Here is a 27,371-nt window from a genome sequence, read left to right on the forward strand (position 1 = left end):
ATGAGCAGTTCTCTCTTCATCAGTTTTTTTAAATACATTGTTTCAACTTGGCCATCCTATTAGTGTCTTTGCATGGTGAGATGTATGCCTTTTTGTTTACTATGTGATTATCTTGTGAGCCTTTTGTCTCTTATGGTGTGTTCTCTACTTGAATAATTTTCCATTTCTGAAGTAAATACCCAGGCAGTAAAGCATTTTGAAATTTTGCCAAAGGAGCATATACAAATTCAACTTTTGGATATATTCTACCATTTTGATTAAAAAAAAATTACAAACTAGATCATCTATCATCAACTTTTTCTTGAGCACAAGCATGAATACAATAATTATATTCCCGTATGGGTCAAAAGCAGCCAGTCATGATGGAATATTATTCATGGTTGGAAGCTATATGGAAGGTAGATGATAGCATAAGGCTTTCTCAGCGCTCACTGTAGAATTAACTGCTATGTATTATGACTTTTCATTCTGACTCCTACAGTGCCCTGAAAATTATAGAAATATTTTCTGATACTCATAGGTCTTATAGTTATTGAAGTTCTTAAAGCTGAATTTAAATTTAAGAAAACAAGGATATCAAACTCTGTAATTTTAAGGTTCCTAGGCAAGTAAGCTTAAATGGTAATGAGCTCATAGACAACACAGGAAAATCTATATAGATTTATGCAGGTAGTTCATTCCATTTAGACATATCTGCAAGGCCTTCAGATAATCCTTAAAGCATAAAACCTATAGTTGAACATTGGGAGACAACTGAAAAGCAGAAAGAGGATGTTCTTTTAACTTACTTAGAATTGATCACAAATTATGTAACTTTCTTATAGTTGAGAGAGTGAACTCATTTGTTCAAAAAGTAATGCTCTTCTATAAGCGCATCATATTTTACATTTTAATACAGTCCTCATATTTGAAAGAAATTTCATTTTTTCATTTTAATAGCTGTGACTTAGCACTTCATTATTTTAATTGGGAAAAAGGTCAGTGTCAATTTGTTTTCATATTTGAGAGAGACTGGATTTTATTATCTAGTTTGTTTTACTATATTTGTTTATGCTAAATCTAAGAATATTCACAGTATGTTTTGTGCATTATAACCGTTAAGGTTATGGACCATAAAATGTACAACTAATGAACTTTAATCATATATTCTGCATACTGTTTATGAAAAGGAATCATTTTCATGTGAATCACATAATTTATCTATAATCTCTATGCCATTCTTGCAAAAAAGTACAAGGGACATTCAAATGAAACATAGCAAGAGGTACAAACCTTTTATAATATCAAGCTATCAAAAAATATTTAACAGAGTTTATCAAGACATTTATTTTACTGAATGGCCAACAGTTTTTCTCAAATAAGTTCTCATGTTTTTCAGATAATCAATTCTGAACTTCTAGTTTAGAAATTATCATAGGACTTAAAAATGTAACGGAAAAAGTCTGCACAGATTTTGAATTTCAGATTAGCATGTATTGGTTTTAGACCAATTTGTTTTCTTTCTTTTTAATTTCAATGTACATAATGTAAAGCTGTATGGTTTTTTAATTGTCATTTTGGCACTATGTAATGTTTTATTCTTTTTCCAAGTGTTCCAAAAATGTGTAAGGAAAATTCTGGTACATTTGAGATTCGAGTTTTCGGTTTTATATGAATTTTAAAGTCTTTAATAAAAATTTGATGAAATCTTTTTACGGTTTTTGGTCTCAAATGGACCAGGAGAACGAAACATATTAATCAACCTTCATGAAGCTTTAATTCATTTTCCCCTGATGAGTTCTGAATTGGAGTTTCAATAAAAGGAGATTCATTTTTATTTGTATAATTTTGTATATTTTCCCTTTTGCATTTTTATTTTTCAAAATTGTTCTACTATGAGTTCTGTCTTTAGCTGGACTAGTTCTGGTACTGTGGTAAACCTCTTATGCACGGTTGCAATTATTATATTATAGAGGAATTGCCTTACTTTTATTTTAATTTACTAAGAATTTTGGTGCTTTTTTAAGTTTATATGTGTGTGTTAATTTTATTATTTGAATGGTTTCAGTTTTAAATAACTCAGTCAGTCATAGAGTTCAAAATTCCACTACTTAATTTACATATGCTATTAGAATTTAAATGATATTGTAAATTAGTTCACTGCAATAATTATTTTAATTTTTTATTTTTGCAATTAAAATTTCTTAATTAAATTTTAAATTTATATTAGCTTTATACGAATAGAGAATATTTGTTAAATTCAAACTTTTTAATAATTACATATTTTACAATATAGCTACAATAAATATTAATGCATTATTTATATTATTTTTTTCATTGAAAGCTTACCCGGCATGCAGGACATGCACCAACTACATTTGTATTCACAGGTACAGTTACAGGCACGTAAGTGGTTCCATATTGTGTTGGCCCTTGACAAGTCCCATATTGTGCTGGCCCTTGATACGTTTCATATTGTGCTGGCCCTTGAGAAGCTCCATACTGTGCTGGCCCTTGGCAATCTGAATACAGTCCATTATTTTCATGTGGATTATAAGGAGCTGTATTATAACCAGGTTGAAATGTCACAGGAGTTGCTAGGAGAACAGTGACACATTGAAATAACACTTTTAAACATAAATGTAATTCTAAAAGAATATTTACTTAGAGTTTAAAACAAAATCAAATTTTTAGGTATAATATGTTAAAAATTCTTTAAATACCTTTTAAGTAAACTTAAAATTCAAGAAATCATATATTATCCAGTTCATATGTTCTAGTTATTATAATTTAAATTATACATAGATACAGTTTTAATAGTTTATTTCATGATCTGTTAGCACAATTTACAAAATGTTTCTTTTCCTTATTATTCATATATGAGCATATCTCAGGTTCTGAATGAAATACATTCATAAGATTATCATTAGATCAAATTTTCATGTTAACTCAGATATATGATGATGATGATGATGATAATTCAAAATGAAAGTCAAAAATAGGTTACAAACTGTTACAGGATAAGCACAAAGAGGAAATTCGAAAGATGTCATTATACTGACACAATGGCTAATGCCATTAATCACTGATGGTGTGTCAAAGCAGATGTGTAAATAGCTAGTATGCTAGTAGAATGCATATTAAAACAACAGTGGGATGTGATACATTTTCTGTACTGCTAGTCAATTTCCAGAGACAGGAAGTGAATGAGATACTGTAGTATGATTCAGTATCACATTTGCTAAAATGCAGCTAAATGTAATAATATGCTCCTTTCATAAGTTACAAAGTGTAGGTACAAAATCAGAGTATTCCTTCTTTTAATTGATGATTTATTGAAAATAATATTTAAAAATTATACTATTTTCTTTTAATTAAAACAAATATTACATAAAACTCATGCAACACTTGGATGAAAGGTAAGAGAATTTAACACTAACTTAGTGTTGCTTTAAAGTTTTACCTAATAGAAGGGGCTTTTTTAATCAAGAAAGAGGCTAATATTAATTACAAGAGATGATGCTGTACAGGATAGACTGGATTTTATTGAACATATTTTTAATTCACTTTGAATCATGATAATAAGAATACAGATTTACAAAATGGAGAAAAAAATTTAAAAGAGATCTGTACAAACAGCTTTACAATCAATGAGACATTAGCACAAAGATGCCTTGCCAATAATGTTTGTCCATATGCCTGCAAGATACTAGTTCTTGAAGTTACTGTAACAAGCTTGTTCCAAAATACAGAACACCATAAGTTCATCTTCATCCCAGAGACATTCTGTTTAAATTTGTTTGTCATATTTCAGCCAGAAGAAAGGCTGCTTCAGGATCACTTTGTGATAGTTAAATGGTATGAGTTTGAGAGGTTTACTCTTAAAAAGCCCATATTGTAGGAAAACAGCCATAGTGTGCTTTTGTTATATTCAAATAATCATTTTCAATTCTTGTCATATTACTTATAAATACAATAAAACATGTATCTTGTAGCAGTTAAAAGTTATCAATTTAAATCATCTCAGTCCTTTTAGCTGTGTTATATTAACAATAGATATAATAATTACATGCATAGTGCAGTCATATTATTTATGTTATTAAATCTACTGTTCTAATTTTCAAAATTATGTAGTCTACTTTTTTCTGATGTAAATAAAATTATTTACATATAGCCTTCATTGCATAGCAAAATAACTGAAAATATATTATGTAGCAACACAAAATTTACAGAAAAGTTCGGTATGTAAATAAATATATAACAATATATCATAATAACAAATAACAGTTTTGTTAAAGAGTTTATCATAAGAGTTGAAGAGTAAATATGTATATCCAATAAATCAAATACAACTGAATATTATTAAAGTTTAAACTAACTATATCACTTATTTTTAAATATAGATTACTTCATTCTTGAAGAGCTCATTTACTGAATTAAATTTAGAACAACATTGGGATTAATTTTATATATATACAGTCAAAGGTCGTTAATTCGGACACCCATAATTCGGAATGATCTATAATCCGGACCTCAAAGTTAAAAACTTTCTGCGCATGCGCCGCGTTGACACATGCGCATAGGCGTTTACGCGTGCGCGTAAGACTCTTACAACTGCGCATTTGCGTGTGCGCAAGCGCAGAATACGTTTTCGCGTGCGCGTTTTATGTATAACGGACGGTGTAAGCTAAAATTATCTAATTATCTATTTCAGTTAATGTTGATGATTGCGTTGTTCCTTAATTTTCAAATTGGATCCGGCTTATTATTTTTTGCAGACTGTAAGAGCAATACTATAAAAGTAAACTTGAACTTTCGATTATGTCAAATAGAATTTTTGATTCTGGAGCTCCCAAAGGATCGTACAAAACGAAAGTATGTTTCGATGTCCATCAAACAAAAAGTGGAATTGCTGCAAAAAATGGATAAAGACATGAAGAATGTGACAGAGAGGTTAGTGAAAACGAAAAAATTTCGACTGACTAGTTAGTCGGTATTCTCGGCACAGCAATTAACGGGACTTGAACAGCGGAACTTTGTAAGTGAACAAAAAATTATGTCTGTTTATAGAATTAAAGAGAAAGTATTATCACATGAAACGAAGCAACTTAAATAACTTACATTGAAAGAAATGTTTAATAAAGTAAACAAATAAATATTAAGCTTTTTTTTTTTAAATTTTGATACCTTTCAGATCATAATTGTTCTTTATTTCATAAATTACGGTTTCATATTTTTAATTTTAGAATTTCTGCATGCCGTCTTACGCAATTTAAACTGATGATCTATAATCCGGAATCGCTGAAGTCCCGATGAGTCCGGATTAACGACTTTTGACTGTATATAGGTTAATAGAATTGAACGAGAATGTAATCAGATTGCTTTAATGCAAGTCTTAAAATATGCATTTATTACAAGTTTTTTTTTAACTTTTGCTTAATTTGAATGTTTGTACTGATTTGTGTATATTATAATTATTATAGTTAAAATTATACATACAACATTAATAATTTATTTCATAATATAGTCTCGATTAACAAAAGTATTTTTTTTTTCTGATAAATATGCCAAAATCTATATGATGTAATTATCAGTATATAATGCATACACAATAAATAACTTCACATTTTACAAAGCTCATAGTTAGTAATTTTTCCATTAAATTACACAAAGTATCATTTAAAAGTAGTCTTAAAATGTAATAAGGCCATAGAATAACTTTGAAATAAAATAGCTGCACATAAGACAACTTTTAGGTACTTCTGCATTTATGAGCTTTTATATAATCATAATTCTAATTATATGTCAGAATTTTTGCTCACTCAATTTCATACTCAATCTTATATTAACTGAAAGCCTTTTTCCATTTCCTAATTAAAATATCTGAACCAGCCTTTCTAACTCTTCTGACCATGAAAGAAGCCTGCAAGAGTTTTTGGATTTCACATAAAGCCTTCTTAAACACCTAATTTGATTTTCACACTCCCCCCCTTTTTTTTTAATCCATGACTCTTAATATGACTATATTTAAAATTTATGATTACAGTTCTTAAAAAATATATTTCTATACCCAGAAAATATTATTTAAATTTCCATTTATGGTACTTCCAGTAAAATGTTCAGTTCAAAAGTCACTTAAAAAAAAGGTTTTGGCTTAGAAAAAACATATTTTTATTCTAAAATTCTTAAAATATCCATTTTGTTTTACAAAATCATCAAAGTCAGTCTAACTTATCAAACTTTATTTTACTCTCCTAACTCAAAGAAATTTTAAAAAGCAAATTTAAGTTCATGGTGGATGGTAAAATGCAATAAATGATATAATTAGTGTAAGAATATATTTATTGAAACATTTTTCAGTGTATTTTGGTCAAAATAAAATAGTAAAAAAAAGGTAGCAAATACAATCGAATTACATGTAAATAACACGTTTGTAAAATTTCTGTAGTCTTGAATTAGTGGTTTCTTTATTAAAGGTAATTTATATTATGTTCATACATTTTTTTTAAATGCTCAATAAAAAAGTACATTAAAATGCTTAAAAATAAAATTAGGACTTAATTAATGAATTTGATATGATTTATTTGATGACATTTTATACAAATAATTATCACATCTGAAACTGATCGGCTTCTTTCACATGCATTATATAATAAATACTCTTTTGGGAGGCAGGATAACAATCTTGTAAAAGCAAAAATTGGGAATACTAAAACTCATGATATATTAATATTATTCATGAAAATGTGTATTTAATAATCTAAAAATAATTTTGTTGTAGATTTTCTTCAGTGGATCGTAGAAAATTTATTTTGTTGGACTTAAAGATATTAGCACTAAATGCAATTAAACAATCTAAGAAACATAAGATTAAATAATTAGTCACTTTTTATACAAATAACAACATTCTGTTCTCATAAAGTTTGCTGTACAGCATCAAAATAAATTTTGATTGCAGTTACTACAGTTATCATGCATATTTTTAAGTGACCGATACACAAGAATGAGTCTTTCCTGCAATAACAATAAAAACTGAAATGGATTTTTTTAAAGTAAAAATAAATAAAATATTTGCTCCTCGATTGAAGTTAATCAACAGACTTCAGCTTTCAGAATAAAAATTTCTTCTTTAATTTTATGGTAATATGAAATGTACTATAAAAAATATTATTAAAAACATAACCATTCATTATAAAGATATAAACCCATTAAAATATATTTAAGTTATTAATATTTTAATAGCATTTTATAAATGCAGAAGTACCTAAAAGTTGTCTTACGTGCATTTGTTTTATTTCAACATTATTCTATGGCCTTATTACATTTTAAGACTACTTTTAAATGATACTTTGTGTAATTTAATGGAAAAATTACTAACCATGAGCTTTGTAAAATGTGAAGTTATTTATTGTGTATGCATTATATACTGATAATTACATCATATAGATTTTGGCATATTTATCAGAAAGAAAAATGATACTTTTGTTAATTGAGACTATATTATGAAATAAATTATTAAAGTTGTATGTATAATTTTAACTATAATAATTATAATATACACAAATCAGTACAAACATTCAAATTAAGCAAAAGTTAAAGTTAAATTGCAATAATTAAAAAAAAAAAAAAAACTTTAAATGCATATTTTAAGATTTGCATTAAAGCTATCTGATTACATTCTCATTTAATTCTATCAACCTGTTTGAAATGTACTAAATTTAAAAAAAAAAATTAATTCCAATGTTGTTCTCAATTTAATTCAGTAAATGAGTTCTTCAAGAATGAAGTAATCTATATTTTTTATAATTCTGCGTTAAAATTATAAAAAAATGTTTTCATAATTAAAAAATTAATTTTAAGGTGCATTCACATTTAAGGAAGAGGGAAACTCAAATTTTTCTCAAGAGATATGAATGAGTTTTCTAGAGCTGCTTCAGCCCTGAGGTTCAAGTATTTATGATTTAAGATATTTTAATGGGATTTAATAAATGCATCTCATGTTGTGAGTCATGGCATTTCAAGGATAGAGGAGAAGTTTATATTTCCGTATATACCATTTTAAAAGCATATCATGACTGCAGTAATTTTTACCAAAACTTTGACTAGCAAAATTCTGATTGTAAAAAGATTTGGTGAAAAATTACTTGCATCAATAATCATTCCATGTTAGAGGAGTACAACATAGCCTCAAGTAACTTCAGAATTCAAAATAAACAGCATATACACTAATGATCATTTATTTCATTATATGAGCTTTAGAAATTAACATCCAGCCAACATACCTTTGATACATAGAAAGATATAGATTGAACACTTGATGACTAGTAATGAATAGCTAGCTGCTAAGAACAGGTGTATGGGCTGGTGAAAGAATCTGTGCATGCAGTAAACTCCATGAATTTATGGATCCTACACATTAACAAGGAAATGCAGGCTGTGGTGTCTCTGTAATGATATGGAGTTCGTGAGACTTAATATGTCTGCATATATCCGCTAACTGGTGAATGCTATGTGTGCATCTTTTCTGATGAGTTATACCTTGCATTATTACTTCTGATAGTTAAGTCCTTTTCTAGCAAGTTCATGTATACACTCAAACGTGTTTTTGTACGATTTTTTTAGCAGTATATGAAAATTTCAATGAAATTAGAATATAATTTACAACGTTATGAATAAAAAAAAAAAATAGGTTTGATCGGCCATTCAGTTTTTTGGATTTTTGATATATAGTATTTTATCATATTACATATGTATTGAATTCTATAATAGCATAATTTAATTGTTAAACGCAAAAAAAATTCCATATAAATAAATGAAGTGTGCAATAACATATTGTGTTGGAATTCTTGTATAACAATGCAAAATTCCAAAAAGAGCTTCAATCTTGTATATCTGGTTACCGAGATACATACAAGCGTCTAGTGAAATCACAGTTGTCACAAAAACTGATCACAGACTACATGGTAACTGAAAAAAAAAGTCAACCCTAAACGAGTGCGAGGTAGTATCTTCAAGTGACGAAAGCAATTTTGAACCAGTTTACCACAAGAAAGTTCGCATATTGTCAGACTATGAATGATAATGGTTATACATTTTGAAAAGTTTTGTATGTGTAAAATAAGTACTAAATATGTAAATAAAATATTTAAAAGTATTCGCATGTGTATTTTCTAAATCGGATTCTAAAAGTTGTGGCTAGATTCCATTAGCTGCCAAGCCTCGTGTCTTGATTTCGTTTAAAAAAGCAATTTCTAGTTATTTCATTTTTAAGTTATTCAAGTTTTAAGTTATTTTCTAAGTGAGACTTTTTTTTAATGCGGTTCCTAGTCACTGCACAAAAAAAACTTTTTAACTGTGTTGCGAAAACTATCTTTTATAGCTACTCGTGAAGTTTTGTGCGATTTTTTGTTACGCATTTTCTTTTATGCTATTCCTACCCACCGCACAAAAACAGATTTGAGTGTGCTCACACAAATCTGCAAATGCCAAATTATGGTTAACCCTTTGACGCATGCTGGTCACACCTGAAACCACCATTTTTCGAATTTTTTTCTCCTCTTCTTTCCGAAATTTTCGAGTGAAAATCAATTGATTACTAATCTTTTACCTCTAAATAACACAAAATGACTGCAGAATCATACATGTTTTAGCTCTAAGTACTTTAAATCGGATGCTTTTTAAAATTCGTTTTCAATTAGACAAAAGAATTTCCTTTTACAACAACTTTAAATTTCAAAAGTTATTCATTGCACATCATGATTTCTATCATAAACAATAAAAAAATAGCAATATTTAAACTGCATGTATAAAAAAACCCATCTATATTTATGGCATTTACTTTGTGGTTTCAGGACAGGACTACTGAGCCACTAGAGCATTGTATCACAATCCTCTAGAGGCTCGGTGGTCACGCCTTGAAACCACTGCTCTTCACAATGGTGCTTGCTGCTTTTCAAATAGGATTTTTTTTTAATACAGATATAGATAAGGGGCTATGAAACCATACAGTCATTTTATTACTAAACAAATACCTGCCCAGTGAAAAGGTCTTTCTTTTCCAGAGATTTTTCTCTGACCTCAATATACTTGCTTCCCAAGCTAGTATTATGATTTTATAAATTATTTCGTGTGGTTTAAATTTAATGTAAATATACTTTGCTATAATTAAAAATAGAAATTGCGTAAAAGTTTTATTTAAAATTAAAAATATTTTCTAAATATTTTTGGAGGAAATGTGAATGGGAAACGAATGATCCAGACCAAAGCCAAAAAGACCAAGCCCCCCCCCCCATTAACATAAAAAAACCCCACAAATTTCATGTGTCAGATGAAAAGAAACTAAATAACACTGGACATATACCAGTGAAAATTAGATCCAGTCAGTGTACATTTTGTAGCACAAGGGAGAAACTTCATTCTCCTTAAAAGAACTGGAATTCTAGAAGTAGGTTTTTTTCCATTGCAGATGAATTTTGCAGTCAGTGAAGCATTGAGCAACACAGTTTAAAGAATAGGAATTAGCAAAATTTTCAGAATTAAAGACAGACACTGATGGAGATAAATGATTAACAAAGGCTTATTCTTAGAAAACAAGAAACTTTGAAAGAAATAAAAGTAAGCTATAAAATCTAAAAAAGGAAACTTTGCAATGAAACCCATAAGGATAGAGGGATGGCAAAATGCCTACTCCTGTGTTTAGTGTAGTGAGACATACAAGATGAATCTTTTAAATTGCTAGTTTTCAATTTCCTTATTAATAGAAAAATTCCATTCCACAGATCTTGTCCACATGACAAGATTATAGCCACTTCTGAAACCTTCTACCTTATGTCTAGTGAAAAGATGAGAAAATAAAGTGAAGATAAACATGCTACGAGAAAGATTTTCTAAAATCAAAAATAGAAAATTCAAATAACTTCTTCCTCTTACAAAAAATTTTCAAAAAAATAAGACATTCATAACAAATTTCTTATAAAACTCATTCATTACATGGTAATGCCATGAAAACATTTCTCCTTTTGTCACATTTTTCTATAAATCTTGCTTTCAAATCCTTCTGAAATGCCATGTCTAAAAATTAGCCCACTCTATAAAAGCAAAAAGCTAGATACAATTCAAAAAAAAAAAATCTGAAATTTTTCAGATTTTAAATTACGTCCAAAGGGGCATTTTTTTAACGTTTTGAGTGTTACCTTTATTTATTAAATATCATGTTCTTTGCACTTAAACCATAAAATTCAGTTCAAAAGCAATATCGCAAAATAATGTTAAATTAAGCATATCTTTAGAATTTCCGATATACACAGTCTCGCGAGCTGGAGATAAAAGTTTTTTTTTTCTATATAACGTTGCCATTTCTCGCTTTTAAAGCATTGAGTTTGTAAATCAAAAATTCGTTAAAGTTTTACAAAATATAAAATCTATAATAAAACAAATTCCAAATTTGAGATTTCAGATGCCCATATTCGCAGTAGGATTTCGTCATTCAAAATTCGATGGCTCTATGTACCATTGTTTTATCACAATGCGAGAAATAGACAATCATTTATGCAGATTTTTCATTATTTAATTTCTTCAAATATAATGCAGGACTCTAACATTTTGTGGCAACAGTTTGAAAAGTGAACCGACGTTTATGAGTCCGACGCAAAATGCCAAAACGAAAGCAATAGTCCTTCGGGACTGAAATCCCTTTGGACTAAAAACTGCAAAGTGAGTTTTTAAAAGAAAACTGCCACACGTTTGAATATTCTGAAACAACTACCTGGGGAAAAACTCTTATGAAGAAACATAAAAGAGAAGAGAAATTAGTTTTGAAATAATCAAGTTGCTTTTTTGCTTATGCTAAGAAGTGCTTCGGAAATTGTGTTTCATTGCATTCGTTTTTTCCAATGGCAGATTGTGAACAATTACAAATGTAACCCAGTCCATTAATCTATATAAGGCCAGATACGGTGGTCTCTTTATTATGGAGGCACCTAATAGGTGGGCCACCATCGCCTTTCCTATGAAGAGTTACAACCATGCCTTCTCCGAGATTCAAACCCAGGCCCTTCGGCATCGCAGTCAACTTCTTCAAATATGTTTACGACGTCAGCATGGAAAATGTTAATTTAAAATCTGACATGGGAAAATAAAAATGTTAATACTATTTCTTAATTTATAATTTTAATAGATTATCATTATTTTAATATTTATCAATTTTATAATGTTTGTAAAAAGATAAAAAATTTTGTGTACAGATTGATGTTTAAATAACCAAAATGTTGATAAGTCACTAAATTTAGACCTGCATAATAAAAGAAATCATATCTCAAAAAGGGAAAATTGTTTTCATGTAATATCTTATGAACTCTTAATTCAAAAAAAGAAATAATTTCAAAATGTATCAGAGTCAGGGTCTCGTGCCCAAAAATTCGAGAATTGCACTGCTTAATATTAAGAAGTATGAAAGAATTCAAATGATAATCAATCAAATACATATTTATGAGTAAACCACCAAAAACATATTCCTTGAAAATGTTAACACTTAAAATGTGAGTTGTAAAAAAAAGGGCAGAAATGTCAGATGAGTAAAAATTATTGTTATTTTGATGATTTTGGCCCAAATTATGAACTTTTAAGGGCTGAAAATCATTTCCAAAAAATCCAAGTACCGTTAAGGACTGTATGAACTCTGAATATGACATTTGTTAATACAGTCAAAAGTCGTTAATCCGGACTCGTCGAGACTTCGGCGATTCCGGATTATAGATCATCAGTTTAAATCTGGTAAGATGGCATGCAGAAATTATAAAATTAAAAATATGAAACCGTAATTTATGAAATAAAGAACAATTATGATCTAAAGGGTATCAAAATTTACAAAAAAAAAGCTTAATATTTATTTGTTTACTTTATTAAACATTTCTTTCAATGTAAGTTGCTTCGTTTTATGTGATAATACTTTCTCTTTAATTCTATAAACAGACATAATTTCTTCTTCAGTTACAAAGTTCCGCTGCTCAAGTCCTATAATTGCCGTGTCGAGAATACCAACTAATTTGTCAATCGAAATTTTTTCGTTTTCAATATCTCTGTGTCACTTTCTTCACTATCAGAAGCGAATTATAATAACGAGGAATTTGATTTAAATCATATCAAAGACATCGAGATAAAATAGTATATTTAGTAAGGAATTATAAGCAAAATAAAATAACATCTGCCTCGAAAATAAGGATAGTGCTGACAGATCAACTTCCAATTCATTGCGTGCAGCGGGGTGAAATTGATAAACAGATTTCAGAATGGTTAGAGTAACGATGGTTTTTGCCTTTATCCATTTTTTGCAGCAATTCCACTTTTTGTTTAATGGACTTCGAAACATACTTTCGCTTTGTAGATCCTTTACATATTAGTAAATATATATTGGAAATTCTATTTGACATAATCGAAGCTTACTTTTATAAAATTGCTCTAACAGTCTGCAAAAAATAATAAGCCGGATCCAATTCGAAGATTAAGGAACAACACAATGTGCAACATTAACTGAATTAAATAATTTTAGCTTAGCTTATACTGTCCGTTATACATTAAACGCACATGCGTAAACGTATTATGCGCATGCGCACACGCATATTCGCAGCCGTAAAGGTCTTATGCGCATACGCAGAAAGTTTGTAGCTTCAAGGTTCAGATTATAGATCATTCCGGATTATGGGTGTCCGAATTAACGACTTTTGACTGTATTCTACTTTTCAATTTTTAGAATTTTTGACCACAATAATTTTTACAGAGTTGAATTTAACTTTTTAAAATAGTTTAATTCTGCCATCAAATAAGCTACCATGAAAATCATAGTAGCATGGATGGTTTGCTACTAAACTACAAAAATCATATAGTTTGGCAGCAGACCATTCATTCTAAAATCATTTGCCAAAGACAAGATAATTAAAAATACAGGCAGTTTCCATTATGGGCTTACTTCCCAGAGCAGAATCAAATTTTTCTATAGCTTTATTTTTTATTTGTAAAGTAAATAAGAATAAATTTCTCATAGAAGGCAATTCAATTCACAGTAGCAGAATGCATTTTCCATGTGTAATATAAATAAGAGCTAATTTTCCACAGAAATCCTTCTATAAAGCATCTCATTCAAATAAATAATCCTCAAGAGCTTTGTTATAAATAACTATCTGTCTGAAATAATACTTCTTTCTTAAACAAAATTCTATAACTTGATTTTTAACAAACTATATACTATTAAATATACTAATGTATTTGAAATCTTATTACACTTAAGTTATCAAAGAGTGTTAGTGAAAAATTCAAATAGCCACCCAAAAAATTCTGCTTTTTGATGCAAAATTTATGTTTAATTTGCACTATGCTAATTAACTACACTAATAAGTTTCTCATACCATACTTCTAAATTTATCAAATATAAAAATCAGTTTCTTTTCATTTAGTGACAAAAATAATTTTTAAACAATAAATATGTATAAAAAAGAATTTATAAATTACAAATAAGTACTATCTACTACATGAAAGTGCAAAAATTAATTGTGAATGAAAATTGTATAAAAGTACATTATTATTTTTGTATAAAAAATAACTAACATTTTTATTCTTTGTTTCCATTGAAAAATTCAATGTTTTGGAATTTCAGTACCTTTTATGTTATCTTTATGTTATTGTATATGTTTAAGAATGTTGGGCACTTCCACCACATGAAATCGAAAAATTGTGATGGCTAACAGTATAAACATAGTACTTCCTTGATGAAATAATATAAGAAAAGTCATCTTTATATGACTTTTGAAAAGTATATATGACAATGTGTAAGTATTTTACATTTTTTGCAGACATAACTAAGATTGCAAATCTTAAGCAAACTCTCAAAATGTGTGAAATTCATATTTAACTGGGGACTGCAACGAATAGTCTTGATCTTGCTTTGTGCTTACTGGCCAATATAATATATGTCAGAAGACTTGCAGCTATGCTTGATGCTTATAGCAAAATTGAAATATGTGGTTTCAGACACAACTGATCTCATGCATAAATATAACCTGCCATTGATAAAATGGTTTTGTGTTTTTCTTTTCCCAGCAGCTAACCTAGAGAAAAACTAAACCAGCATCAGCATTCGCATTTCTAGGTATAAATAATGAAATATTATGTGTATGTGTATTTAATTATGGCAAAGCACACCAGGGCTATCTGCCTAAGGGAAGGGATGCCTTCGTGGAGGACTTTCTAAGGGAAACTGGCTCGTATACACGTTACACACGGGGAAAACCACGAAAACACCCATGCAGCCAGCCCGTTCGCGGGATTTGAACCTCGGACCGAACTACCAGTGTTCAGCGACTTTACCGCTTGGCCGCTGGTGAGCCAATGAAATATTAAAGTTGTGCCAAATTCATGAGAAGTTTTAGGAATATAAGAAAGATAGCAGAAATATGTTATAAATCAGATTGGCAGGATAACAGTCAAAAACTGTGAGATTTGGCAAGTCTGAAAAAGCAGAAAATTGAAATAGCCCAATCCTAAGTGATAATTATGGGAAAAAAAAAATACTCCCTGCTTAGTGAAAAAAAGGGCATTTCTATGAAACTTTTCACATGTCAAAATGGTATACATCAAAAATACAATTATTATTAATTTCTATACAAAAATACTTTCTGGCATTCAAAAAAAAGGGGGGGAGAGAGATTCTATCATACCAAATAATGTTTGTACATGTAATTGCACATTCAAAAATTAAGAAAACAAATGTACAGTTTAAAGATGACAACATGTGAGCTTAAAGATGACAACATGATGCCAACAAGCTGTTGGATATTTGATAGCAGAAATATACAAAGTGTCAAATTGTACATGAGAATTTGGATCATCAATCAGTATTTCATTATTACCTGTATCATCAGGTTACTAGGTCTGCAATTTCTGTATGGCCTGCTCCACTGCCTAAAGTTAACATTTGTCATCCGCTTTTCTAATGCGAGATTTGAACAATAATTGTATTTAAGTGGTTATACTAGTTCATTCTTTTTTTCTTATTGTATATTTCTTATATGTAAGCCATAAAAATATTATGTAAGCAATAAAAATATATAAAAAAACTGCCCTAAATTATGTGCGATATTTAAATTAAAATTAATTTTTATTAAATTACTGCAAAAATGCAACATTATATGATATTTTTACTTTTTCATACAACAAAAAAAAATCCTCCTTCAATGTCTCATTAATTAAAAAACAAGTAACACAACATGGGAGATAACCTCATTGCTTTATAATCTCAAATCTGTAAAATATCTGGTGCAAGTGACTTGCTATTAACTAATTAATAAAATTTAAACTACAACTAATCCTGAAGTAATTCTAGTTTAACAAGTAGCCTTATTTGTACTGTAACAAACGGACAAAAAAAAAAAGAGCACCAAAATTCTTATTCATGAATTCATAGTAATACAAAAAAATAAATAAATAAAATATAAAAGCTTTCAGTTTTTATATTATACCCATAAGTTTTTTATTTAATGATTTGTATATTACCTTTATTAAATATAAACATAAAATTCAATTCAAGAGCAATATCACAAAATATTTAAAAAGAGCATATCTTTAGAATTTCTGATACACAATCTCATGCACTGGAGATAAAATATAATTCCCCCCCCATACAGTTTCACCATTGCTCGCTTTGAAATCATCGAGTTTGTTAACCAAAAATTTGTTAAAGTTTTACAAAATATGAAATAGATCATAAAACCAATTCCAAATTTGAGCTTCCAGATGCCCATATTCGAGTAAAAGACTACGCTATTTAAAATTTGATGTCTCTAGATATCTTTTTTTTTTTTTTTTCACAATGTGAGACACATACCTACTTTCATGTAGATTCTTCAGTATTTAATTCCTTTCAATATAATGCAGGGTGCTAATATTTGATGGCAACAATTTGAAAAGTGAAATGCTGTTTTATAGTGACAACATAAAATGCCAGAACGAAATTAATAGCCCTTCTGGACAAATTCCTCTTTAAGATAAAAATAATAAAAAAATAATAAAAACATTATTATACTAAAATTATATGCAATGGCTATAACTTGCACAGATGAAATTATTTGTTTTATACCTAATATTTATCAACAATTATCATGAAATTCTGTTATAAAGCACAATACTGCATTTATTTCAAAAAGAACTTTCTTTCCTGCTATCACTATTAAGTATAATTGAAAAATGTTTTGCTAACAGCAGTAAAAATTATAAATAAGATTTAATTAAAGACATGCCTATAGAAATATTTATATCAATAAATTATTTAATATTTCTTAGATGATGACACTAAAATGCTATTTTTAAACCTGAATAAGGGATAATAATTAACTTAAAGTGGTTAAATCACATACTACATGATTACTCTTCTATTAACTAGTCAGGTAAATCAAGAGATCTTCCCTTTAAAAACTCTTCATTAACATTCAGTTTTTCTCCTTAATACATATCCTATATTTTACCATCAAACAAACAAAAACAAAAAAAAAAATCTTAATTCTAAGATAGAAACTTAAGAAAAGAAACCTAGAATGTCAAAATATTAGCAACATACATAATATAAGCATATTTATAAAATTTCCATACAAAGTAATAAGCTTCAAGATAAAAAAATAATAAACTGTATGTTGGAGCAGTTAATGAACTACAATTCAGTGAATGAAGTTTAGAATATATTTATTAGTCTAATGCGAAATAAATACACAAGATATATCACAAAATTACAAATAATATGCATAAATGCCAGTTACAATAGTCCCACAGAAAAGCAGTTACAAATCTAACAATTAAGCAAATTACCTATTATAAAATGAACTTAATTTGCCATAAGGTTAGTTAAAGGGAAATAATTCTCAGAAATGCATAATATATTAAGTAAATAACATTTACACACTTTTATTTTGTATATACATGCTCGTACATAAAAAGATTTAATTAATTTTTTGTGCCCTTTACAGCACAATTGTAATCTTGGTGTAATTTCAAAATATTACCAAATGTACTAAGAATTGGCAGTGATCAAATACAAAGTAAATAATAAAGGAAGGATAGATGAAAGCAAATAGTTTCATGTGTTTTTTCCCCCTTAAGGATATAAAAAAGAAGAATAATAAAGTGTTGATATATTATCTGTGTTTCAAAATTTATACTTTAATAAAATGTACAATTTTATTAATGATTACAGCATTTCCATCAAGGTACATTGTACATAAAAATGCTATGCTCAAATTAACTTTCATTCACGTTTTGACTACAGTACTAGAATTTATTTCATATATTACAAAATTATACATTTTTTTTTTTTTTTTTTAGCTTACAACTCGTTACAATAACACTTTATTGACCAAACAATTTTTCATAATTAAAAATACACAAAACATCTCAAAATCTTTTATTTTCTTGCTGAGCACGGTTGGCACAAATGCACAATGCAGCAGAATTTAACTAGTTTCAACTGGTATCGGAAACTGCAGTAGGAGGCAAAAAAGCCTAGCATTGGCCCTATTTATGAGCTGTAACTTAATGCAAAATTTAATCAGTAAAATATATCCATCAAGATTAAGTATATCTGATGGATCATTTCTTCTTTCATAAAATCTATGATAAATAGTTTTATCTAATTTAAAACATATTAAAACTGTTAAAATAAAAAATTCTTATTTTCTGCTCTTTGATGAATAAAAGCTAAAATAAAGTCCAAAATCTGGGCATTCAATATCTGGACTGATCTAATATAATATTCGGGCCTCCAATGCACAAGCAATATAAAAAAAAAAACTTACATGTCACTATCAAACACCTACTAGCCAGGGAATCGACAATCACAATACACTGAATTGATGTTAGCCATAAATACACTAAGGAGAAGCATCCCCCCCATCTGACCTAAACAATCAGCAAAGCCAAATGTTACTATGTCCACATGTCATCTTGCTATATTAAACTGATGATCTAAAATGCAAAATCACCGAAGATCTTGGACTTTATGTTTTGGCAATACACTCTTTAATCAAATATGCGAATATGGAATTTTAGGGTAAAATATTATATAATTGCAGCATGCAGGAAGTAATTCCACTCTTTAAAAAAAAAAATTAGCTATTTTAGATTTTATTTGTTTGAGAGATCTTATAACAATGATTTCACAGAAAAATTTAAAACTATTAACTTTATTGTAAATGTGTTTGGATGCGTGAAAAATAATTCCGGAAATACAAGTTTAAAACAGGCATTCCCAGTCAAAAACACAATTTCTAAAATGTACTACAGTACAAAGTCCATTATCCGGAATGATCTATAATCCGGAAATCAAAGCCAAAAACTTTTTGTTGTTGTTGTTGTATGCTTTACGCATGTGATTTTAATATATAACGTAAAGTATAAGCTAGACTAAAATTATCTTTACTGATTCTAAGGCATTTCAGTCAATGTTGCAGATTGCACTGTTCTTTAACCCTCTGGCTGATCATCCCGCGATTTTCATGGGCAACTCAAATGTAGCAAAATTTGCTTATCCTGTGATTTCTGCGAGCATATGTTTTTCTTCTTTTATTGAGGAGCGCATCCTGTTTTTACCCCGTTTAAGCATTGAAATAAATTATATATAGTATTACAAGTTTAGTTTACGTTTTGGCCAACAGATATCGTTAGTTGTCCACTAAATTACAGCATTTGAAGGCACGTGGTATTAGCGCTCAAACTTCACTTTTTGCCGCTTTTTTCTTACAGAAATGGCTGCTAGAAAACGTTCAGTGATTATCTTGATTATTTAATTAAATTATTGAATTATTAATTCGATTTATTGAATCTGGTGCAAAAACTGTGAAGTTGGACTTTGCCTTGAACCCTGTTTTGAACTCTATCATACTAAACTGCATTTCTAATGTATTCCCCCTCAGCGCTTTATATTTTCTTAAATTTTATACATTTTACTTTTTTATATTATGCAATAAATATAAATTAACTGTAATTCGACTGAAATTTATTTTAAGAAAGTTTTTTTTTTATGATAACATCTGAAATTGGTTTTTCTCATGATAAAATCTATATAGAAAAATATTTTCTAGAAAGGAAAAATGCATTTTTCAATTCTCCAATATATATAGATTTAAAATATGCAAAAAAAAAATTACACAATTTTTGAAGCGATTTCGGTCCACAAATTAGGCATTCAGAGGGTTAATCTTCTAATTGGATCTGGCTTATTATTTTTTGCAGACTGTTAGAGCAGTTTTATAAAAATTAAGCTTGAACTTTCGATTATGTCAAAAAGAGTTTCCAATTCTGGAGCTGCCAAAGGATCTACAAAGTGAAAGCATGTTTTGATGTACCGCTTCCGATAGTGAAAAAAGTGACAGGTTATTGAAAACGAAAAAATTTCGATTGACAAGTTAGTCGGTATTCTCAACACAGCAATTACAGTACTTGAACAGTGGAACTTTGTAACTGAACAAGAAATTATGTCTGTTTATTGAATTAAAGAGAAAGTATTAGCACAAAAAAGAAGCAACTTAAACAACTTACATTGAAAGAAATGTTTAATAAAGTAAACAAATATTACAGAGAAAGCATTAGCACAAAAAAGAAGCAACTTAACCCTTTCGGCCCCACCGGGACATATATGTCCCGCAAATGTTTCCAAATCACCCAATGGGAAAAACAAGCGTAAAATTTATTGCCGCGAGTGTCCCACTGGTTTCCTGTGATTACATCTACCTTTTAGTGTAATTTTTCTCGATAGATGACACTAGTGCCCTGTGAGCTCTTTGTTTTATTGTAACAGTTTTGACAAGCGGGAAAGTTTGGACATTCTGGCAGCCATTTTAGGCGAAGATACATGAGTGGACACACGTGCTGTTTTCGTTGTATGTGATTTTCGTCTATTTTTGCCATATCAAGCAGTTTATTTGAAGTAAGTGAATTTTCATTGTAGATTTTGAAAAAAAATAATATTATGGGACATATATGTCCCAATGGTCTGTTTTATTGGGACATTATTGTCCCAGTGGTTATTGAAATATATCTATGCCTCATTCTCAAAGTGGTCATTTCTGTATTTTTAGGCATAGCAATATCATGAATCGCAGGAAGGGATTGACAAAGGAAGAAATAATTAAATTATTGAATGAACCGGATTCAAGTGATGAATTGGACGATTCAGATATACACAAGGAATATGTCCCTAGTTCCTCAGACAGTGATAGCTGTGAAGAATTGAGAGAAAATTCAGGAACATCAAGGGCACCGAAACGAAAGCTGTCATGTCTTGAGCATTCATCAGAACCCTCCGTTGACTCGGACTCTGATGATTTCTCACCCGATGAAGCGGAGCAGGTATCAAAATATAAGTGCAAGGCAAAAAATAAACATAAAAAAAAACTATTTCAAAACCTACTGATCCTGTCATTTGGTCAAATGTTGGTCCAAATTTTGAGCCACGGCTCCATGTATCTAAAGACCGTCCAACTGCAATACTGGCCAAAATCAACAGATCCTCTAATGAATTAGAATGTTTCTCATGTGTATTTCCACGAAGTCTTCTTATTTTTATTTCTCAATGTACCAACCAGCGCCTTGAAATACTGAGACATGAAAAAAAAGTAGATATTCCTGACACAGACCCTTCAGAAATTATGCTTGTGTTGGGAGTTATGCTTGTCATGTCGTATAATCAAGTACCGAACTTTTCAGATTATTGGTCCAGCAATTCTTCATTGGGAAACGAAGCTATCAAAAATGCGATTTCCCGTAACAGATGCCTATTGCTCTTTGCAAAAATGTACTTCAATGATCCAGAAAAAGATGCGAATGCTCCAAAGACATATTATATGGATGAAGTGGTGGCATGTTTCAAAAGGACATTTATGCAAGCTCGCGAAGATAGTCCCTTTCAAAGCATCGATGGCTAAATTCAAAGGTCGTTCTAGCCTAAAGCAGTATTTACCCCTAAAGCCAATAAAACGGGGAATCAAAGTGTGGGAGAGATGTGATGCTGCTACGGGCTACACCTATGACTTCAATATATATTCTGGCAAAGACATGGATAATACAGATCATGAGGGTACAATACTTGGAGAAAGAGTTGTTCTAAAACTTTCCTCAACAATACGTAACCCAGATGTTACACTTACATTTGATAGATTTTTTACAAGTGTAAACTTATTGGATAACATATCCTTTCCTTCTGTTGGTACTTGTATTTCTCGTAGAAAAGACATGCCAAAATTCTCTGACGAAAAACTTCAAAAAGGTGATTCAGAATTTCTCCAGAATAGAAGAGGAACTCTTGCAGCAAGATGGCAAGATTCAAAGGAAGTTCTGATTCTGAGTAATTGCCACGGACCTGATGTCATACAAGTAAAACGCAAGCAGAAAGATGGAGAAAAAGTAATGACAAATTGTCCTACCGCTATTGCCGACTATAACAGATTTATGGGAGGAGTAGATTTGTCTGATCAAAAGATATGCCTATATGATTTTGACAGAAGATCTACAAAATGGTGGAAAAAAGTATTTTATAAACTTTTGATGACAGCTGTTGTGAATGCACACATATTGTTTCAAGAAACCAAACATAGGAAAATACCTCTCTTGCAATACATTGTCCCCCTAGCCGAATTAATGATTGCTCATGGCAAAGAAAATGCAATTGTCAAGAGGAAGAAATCAGGTCGACCGTCAAATGCAACAAAACTGATGTTGAATGTTGGAGATCATTTGCCATTAGAAGGGCCAACAAGAAGAAGATGTGCCCGCTGTGCCAAACAAAATAAAGAAACCCGAACAAAAACTGTTTGCGCCATGTGTAAAATTGCACTATGTAAAAACTGTTTTGCAATGTACCATACATAGAAATTTCATAAATAATGTTGTGTAGGTAGGTGTTTTCTGATAAAACTGTTTAAAAAATATTGTGAAATTCATTTAGAACTAGAAAACTGAACTTTTCACTATGTTTTATATTGTCACTTCAACCCCAATGGGACACATGTGTCCCAACTAAAAAGACCAGTGGGACACATATGTCCCACCTCCAAAATGGCCCTTACAGTAAATTTTTGCTTATAATTGGGCAGAATATTGCTATTTCTACTTTATTTTACCTAATAAACCCCTAATTTATCTTTTTTTTAAAAAGAAAAAACTGGTTGTGAAAGGGTTAAACAACTTACAACATTGAAAGAAATGTTTAATAAAATAAACAAATAAATATTAAGCTTTTTTTTCGTAAATTTTGATATCCTTTAGACCATAATTGCTCTTTATTTCATAAATTATGGTTTCATATTTTAATTGTATAATTTCTGCATGCCATCTTACCAGATTTAAATTGATGATCTATAATCCGGAAAATCTCCTAATCCGGAATCGTCGAAGTTCCGACGAGTCCGGATTACAGACTTTGTACTGTATTACAACTGGTCTATTTGTGCTATTACAATTTTTCATACAAAGGAAATAGAAATCCTCATAAAACTTCAATATGGTTATGCCTGCTGTCACTGATCTTGAAAATATAGGCTAATCTTTGGAATATGGTAACAGGTAGTTTGGCGACATTTTGGCAAGGCGGTAAAGGTTACTAGCTAGGACTTTAGCAGCGTACAAGGATAAAGTCAAGAGCGTGCGCAATGCCATTTTTGTGCAATTCTGGGATGATTTTTTAAGTGAAAATAGGTCGCCGTGTACATGGATACCGTGTATGTGCAATTCTTAAAAACGCGGCAAGCAGTTTGCGATTCTGCACTTTATCCCAATTTCGCACCTAATCTTCGTCATGATTAAGCACTTTTGTTCCATAAAAGTTCTAGCATAAGCGTAATTCGGCTAGCAGATTGTTGGAAAAAAATATTGAGTAAAAAAAACCATGTCTTTACTTCGTGAAAACAAAATGGCATCCAAACAAAAACTAGCAGGTTGTTGTAGCAGGATTGGTTGCCAAATTTTCGCCAAAAAATCGCCGTTACCATAATCCAAAGATTAACCAAAATATACTATCTATACAAAATACCAGCTGATTTTAAAAAACAATGTTAAAATTTTGTGTTGAAATTTTCACTTTCATGAAGTCATAATATCGATAAAATGATCTTAAGGATCACTTGTATATTTAAATTTATGTATATATATAAACAATCTGCCTTGAATAAATAATGAGTATCAGATAAAAATGAGGGGAAAGAAGAGTACTGGTCCATTGTTTTTATTACACCTTTACAAACAGAAATATTAGAATTTTTTTAACTGATCTTCAGACTTGATTACAATCAACAAGTGCAGTGAATGAGTGTTTCATTATTTAAGTAACAAGCTTAAAAAATCAATAAAGATAATATAATAATCTTACAATTTTCAAACATCTTTACAAAAACAACTAATTAATGGGAAACAAATAACAAGGGACAGCATACACACTTTGTAATATATACTGATCGCAAAATTATGCAGCAACTTGATAATAATGATTCACAGTTAACAATAATAACATTGAACCTCCTACAATACAGTAAAATATATCATATGAATTTTACAGTGTTTATATATCTGGAATGAAGACAAAATCCACACGTCTTAAATGTTACTCTTTAATTGTATTATTTATTCTTAAAGCATATGACCCCCTCCCAAAATAATAATAATAATAATTTTAAAAAATAAAATTCATGTCATCTATGTTGAAAAATCAGAAATTATTTAAACATTACAGAACACACCTTTCATACATATATTTCTGATCAGAAATTGAAAAACAAAAATTTAAAACTGAAATATTATTTATTCTTAAAGCAAAAGACCCACTCCCAAATAAATAAATAATTTTTTAAAAGTTGTTCAAATAAATTCACATCTATACAGAAGAATCAGAATTTACTCAAATATTATGGGTCCCAAATAAATAAATAATTTTTTAAAAGTTCAAATTCACATCTATACAGAAGAATCAGAATTTACTCAAATATTATGGGACACTGAATATTTCTCTGTCTATATATATTTAAACATTACATCAAATACATAATTAATGAAACAATCTTAATATAACCAATCAAAATACTGTAATATAGTATAATGACATTTAAAACATCTTTTGGCAAATTTTACAAAAAATCAAAATTGATTAGCATAAAATCGAAGGCCTTCTACAGAATCATCCCTACATGCAAGGCCTTGTTTCTCAAGAAATAACAGTCGTTCTTTTGCAATCACAACTGTAGCTTTTGTGAGAATAGACAGCTCTGCAGCAGTCAAGGATTCATTATCCTGAAGAATTTGCATAACTTCACGAGCCTCAGCCATGGGATCTTCTGCCACTAGACGAAGAGCCATAACTCCACTGTCGAATTTATGGAGTTTCACAGCCAAATTTAATTTTTCTAGCATTAAGCAAGAATTGAGCAAATCTTCAGGAGAGATCAACTCAACTCCTCTTGCTCTGTTCACACGGCAATAAACTTCTGCTAAAGTCAATGTACCTCCAGCTTCATTTAATGGTTTTATAAGTAAATCACATAACTGTTTAGCTAACTCAGTATGGAATGCACTACCAGAACCATATTCATCTTTAGTAACAGGATCACTAATACCAAGGCTCAGCAGATAAGATTTAAATTGAATAGTTTCATCTTCTGTTATGTCCATTTGTTTTTCTCTTAATTTTTGCGATATGGTTTTTGAAAGGTTAACCATTTCTTTTGCCATTTTCATCAAACCTTTCAAATCTTCAAATGCTTCAGAAATTGTTTCTCCAGTTGCTTCATTGCGGTCTTTTATCTGTCTCTCTATTCCAACTATACCAGCACGATACTGTTTTCCCTTTGGATAAGCCACAGCAGGATCTTCCCAAGCCCTTTTTGTTAATGCCTCAGAGAAAGCATTGAAGAACTCTTTATCACCACCTCCCCTAAATGAAAATTTAACATAATTATAGGGACTGTATTTGACTGGACCAGGTTTTTTATCTTCTTCTAGTATAGCACCGAGATGAGCAATAATTTTTGCACTCTTAGTCCAAGTGGCATTCTCTTTCTCAATTAACACGATGTGAGACAAATTTAAACTCATATCAGTATTTGGATTTATATCATCCTTCCATCGGATTCTTTGACTAGTTAGTGTCAAAGTCCCTGATTCAAACAATGTTTTTTTATTGCCATCATATAACTTTACAGAAGGTTGCTGTAAAATTTCTGTTTCACCAGGCTGAAAGTTGTTCTCCCACCACTGGAAACGATCCATTGCTTTTACAAAAATTCTCCGTAAGATAAAAGTAATATGTTTTTTTCTTAATACTTAAAAAATCTGAAGCAAGATTCTATCTACAAATTTTTAATAAATGTCTTACCCCGTGGTGAGTATGGAGGAGGCTTTTCATAATCATTCATCTTCTCAGTTTTTAGAATAGAGATACTGAAATATAAAGAAAACTCAGCATTATACATCTAATGTAATTATATAGCCTACAAACAATTTACCACTGAAATACATTTAATGATTTTAAAATATATTTGTCAATGACATATATATATATTGAATATAATAGTCTCTTGCATAAGAAAATCCTGCATATTTTAAGATACTCTATAAGAAGAATAATTATATAATCTAAATATTATAGCTTCAAGCAAAAGAAACTAAATACAGTACAAAGTCTCTAATCTGGACCTCAAAGCCACAAACTTGCACATGCGCGCTTGATCCGCGCGTCCACTACGCATGCGCGTAAAGCCAGTAAAAGTGTTTACCCATGCGCGCTTCCAATAGTGAAGACAGTAACAGAGAAACAGAGAACGTTATTTAAAACGAAAAAATTTCGATTGACAAATTAGTCAGTATTTTTGACACAGCAATTACAATACTTGAACAGTGGAACTTTGTAATGGAACAAGAAATTATGTCTGTTTATAGAATTAAAGAGAAAGACACATCGAAGGTACAAACATCGAAGGTACAACTCTGACATACACCTTGATTTCACCAAATGTGGCGATATGTGTTCTGTGCTGGTTTTTGGCACGATTGCCTGTTGTAGGGCAACCCTGTTGACGTTGAAAAATCTTTTGCTGGAGCTTGTTGGTTCGCGTCTGTGTCTCGGAAGGTAAAATGGTGCAAGTTGTTGAATTGAAGTTCGGCAAAAGGAAATATTGTGGCCATCCTGTTGAGGGGCAGTGAGTATTTGGAGGTGTGGAAAGAGGGTCTGGGAGATTATTTTTAGTAGCTGTGCACGATAGAAATAGGGATTTGTGATTTTATTTATTTGTGAACCATAGTATCAATTTTCTGGATAGTGTGTCTGCCTGTATATAAATACAATAGTGATTACGTGGCGGCATGTTAAAGGCGGTATG

At 30.0% G+C, this 27,371-nt stretch overlaps 2 protein-coding genes across 2 annotated transcripts in view; both read right to left on the bottom strand.

Moving 5' to 3' along the window:
* The window catches only part of LOC118192883 (uncharacterized), a 36,635-nt gene that overhangs the window by 4,267 nt on the left and 4,997 nt on the right, over nucleotides 1–27,371 (bottom strand). Inside the window, exons 2-3 of the mRNA XM_035363906.1 lie at nucleotides 26,369–26,433; nucleotides 2,329–2,576 (exon numbers count right to left, since the gene is read on the bottom strand). Of these exons, the coding sequence (XP_035219797.1) occupies nucleotides 2,329–2,576; nucleotides 26,369–26,408 (288 nt within the window). The 5' untranslated portion in view covers nucleotides 26,409–26,433. The remainder of the gene's footprint in view (nucleotides 1–2,328; nucleotides 2,577–26,368; nucleotides 26,434–27,371) is intronic.
* Vps36 (vacuolar protein sorting 36) lies at nucleotides 17,687–26,362 on the bottom strand. The gene has a single exon (XM_035363905.2). The coding sequence runs from the start codon at nucleotides 26,260–26,262 to the stop codon at nucleotides 25,135–25,137; it is 1,128 nt and encodes a 375-aa protein (XP_035219796.2). The 5' UTR covers nucleotides 26,263–26,362; the 3' UTR covers nucleotides 17,687–25,134.

The sequence above is a fragment of the Stegodyphus dumicola genome, chromosome 2 (assembly GCF_044657685.1).
Source record: "Stegodyphus dumicola isolate Sdum_Otavi_A_Nest chromosome 2, ASM4465768v1".
Classification (NCBI taxonomy): Eukaryota; Metazoa; Arthropoda; class Arachnida; order Araneae; family Eresidae; genus Stegodyphus; species Stegodyphus dumicola.

What these genes read in the sequence shown, in the direction of transcription:
- Vps36 (XM_035363905.2), bottom strand. Translation starts at nt 26,262, where the DNA reads ATGGATCGTTTCCAGTGGTGGGAGAACAACTTTCAGCCTGGTGAAACA.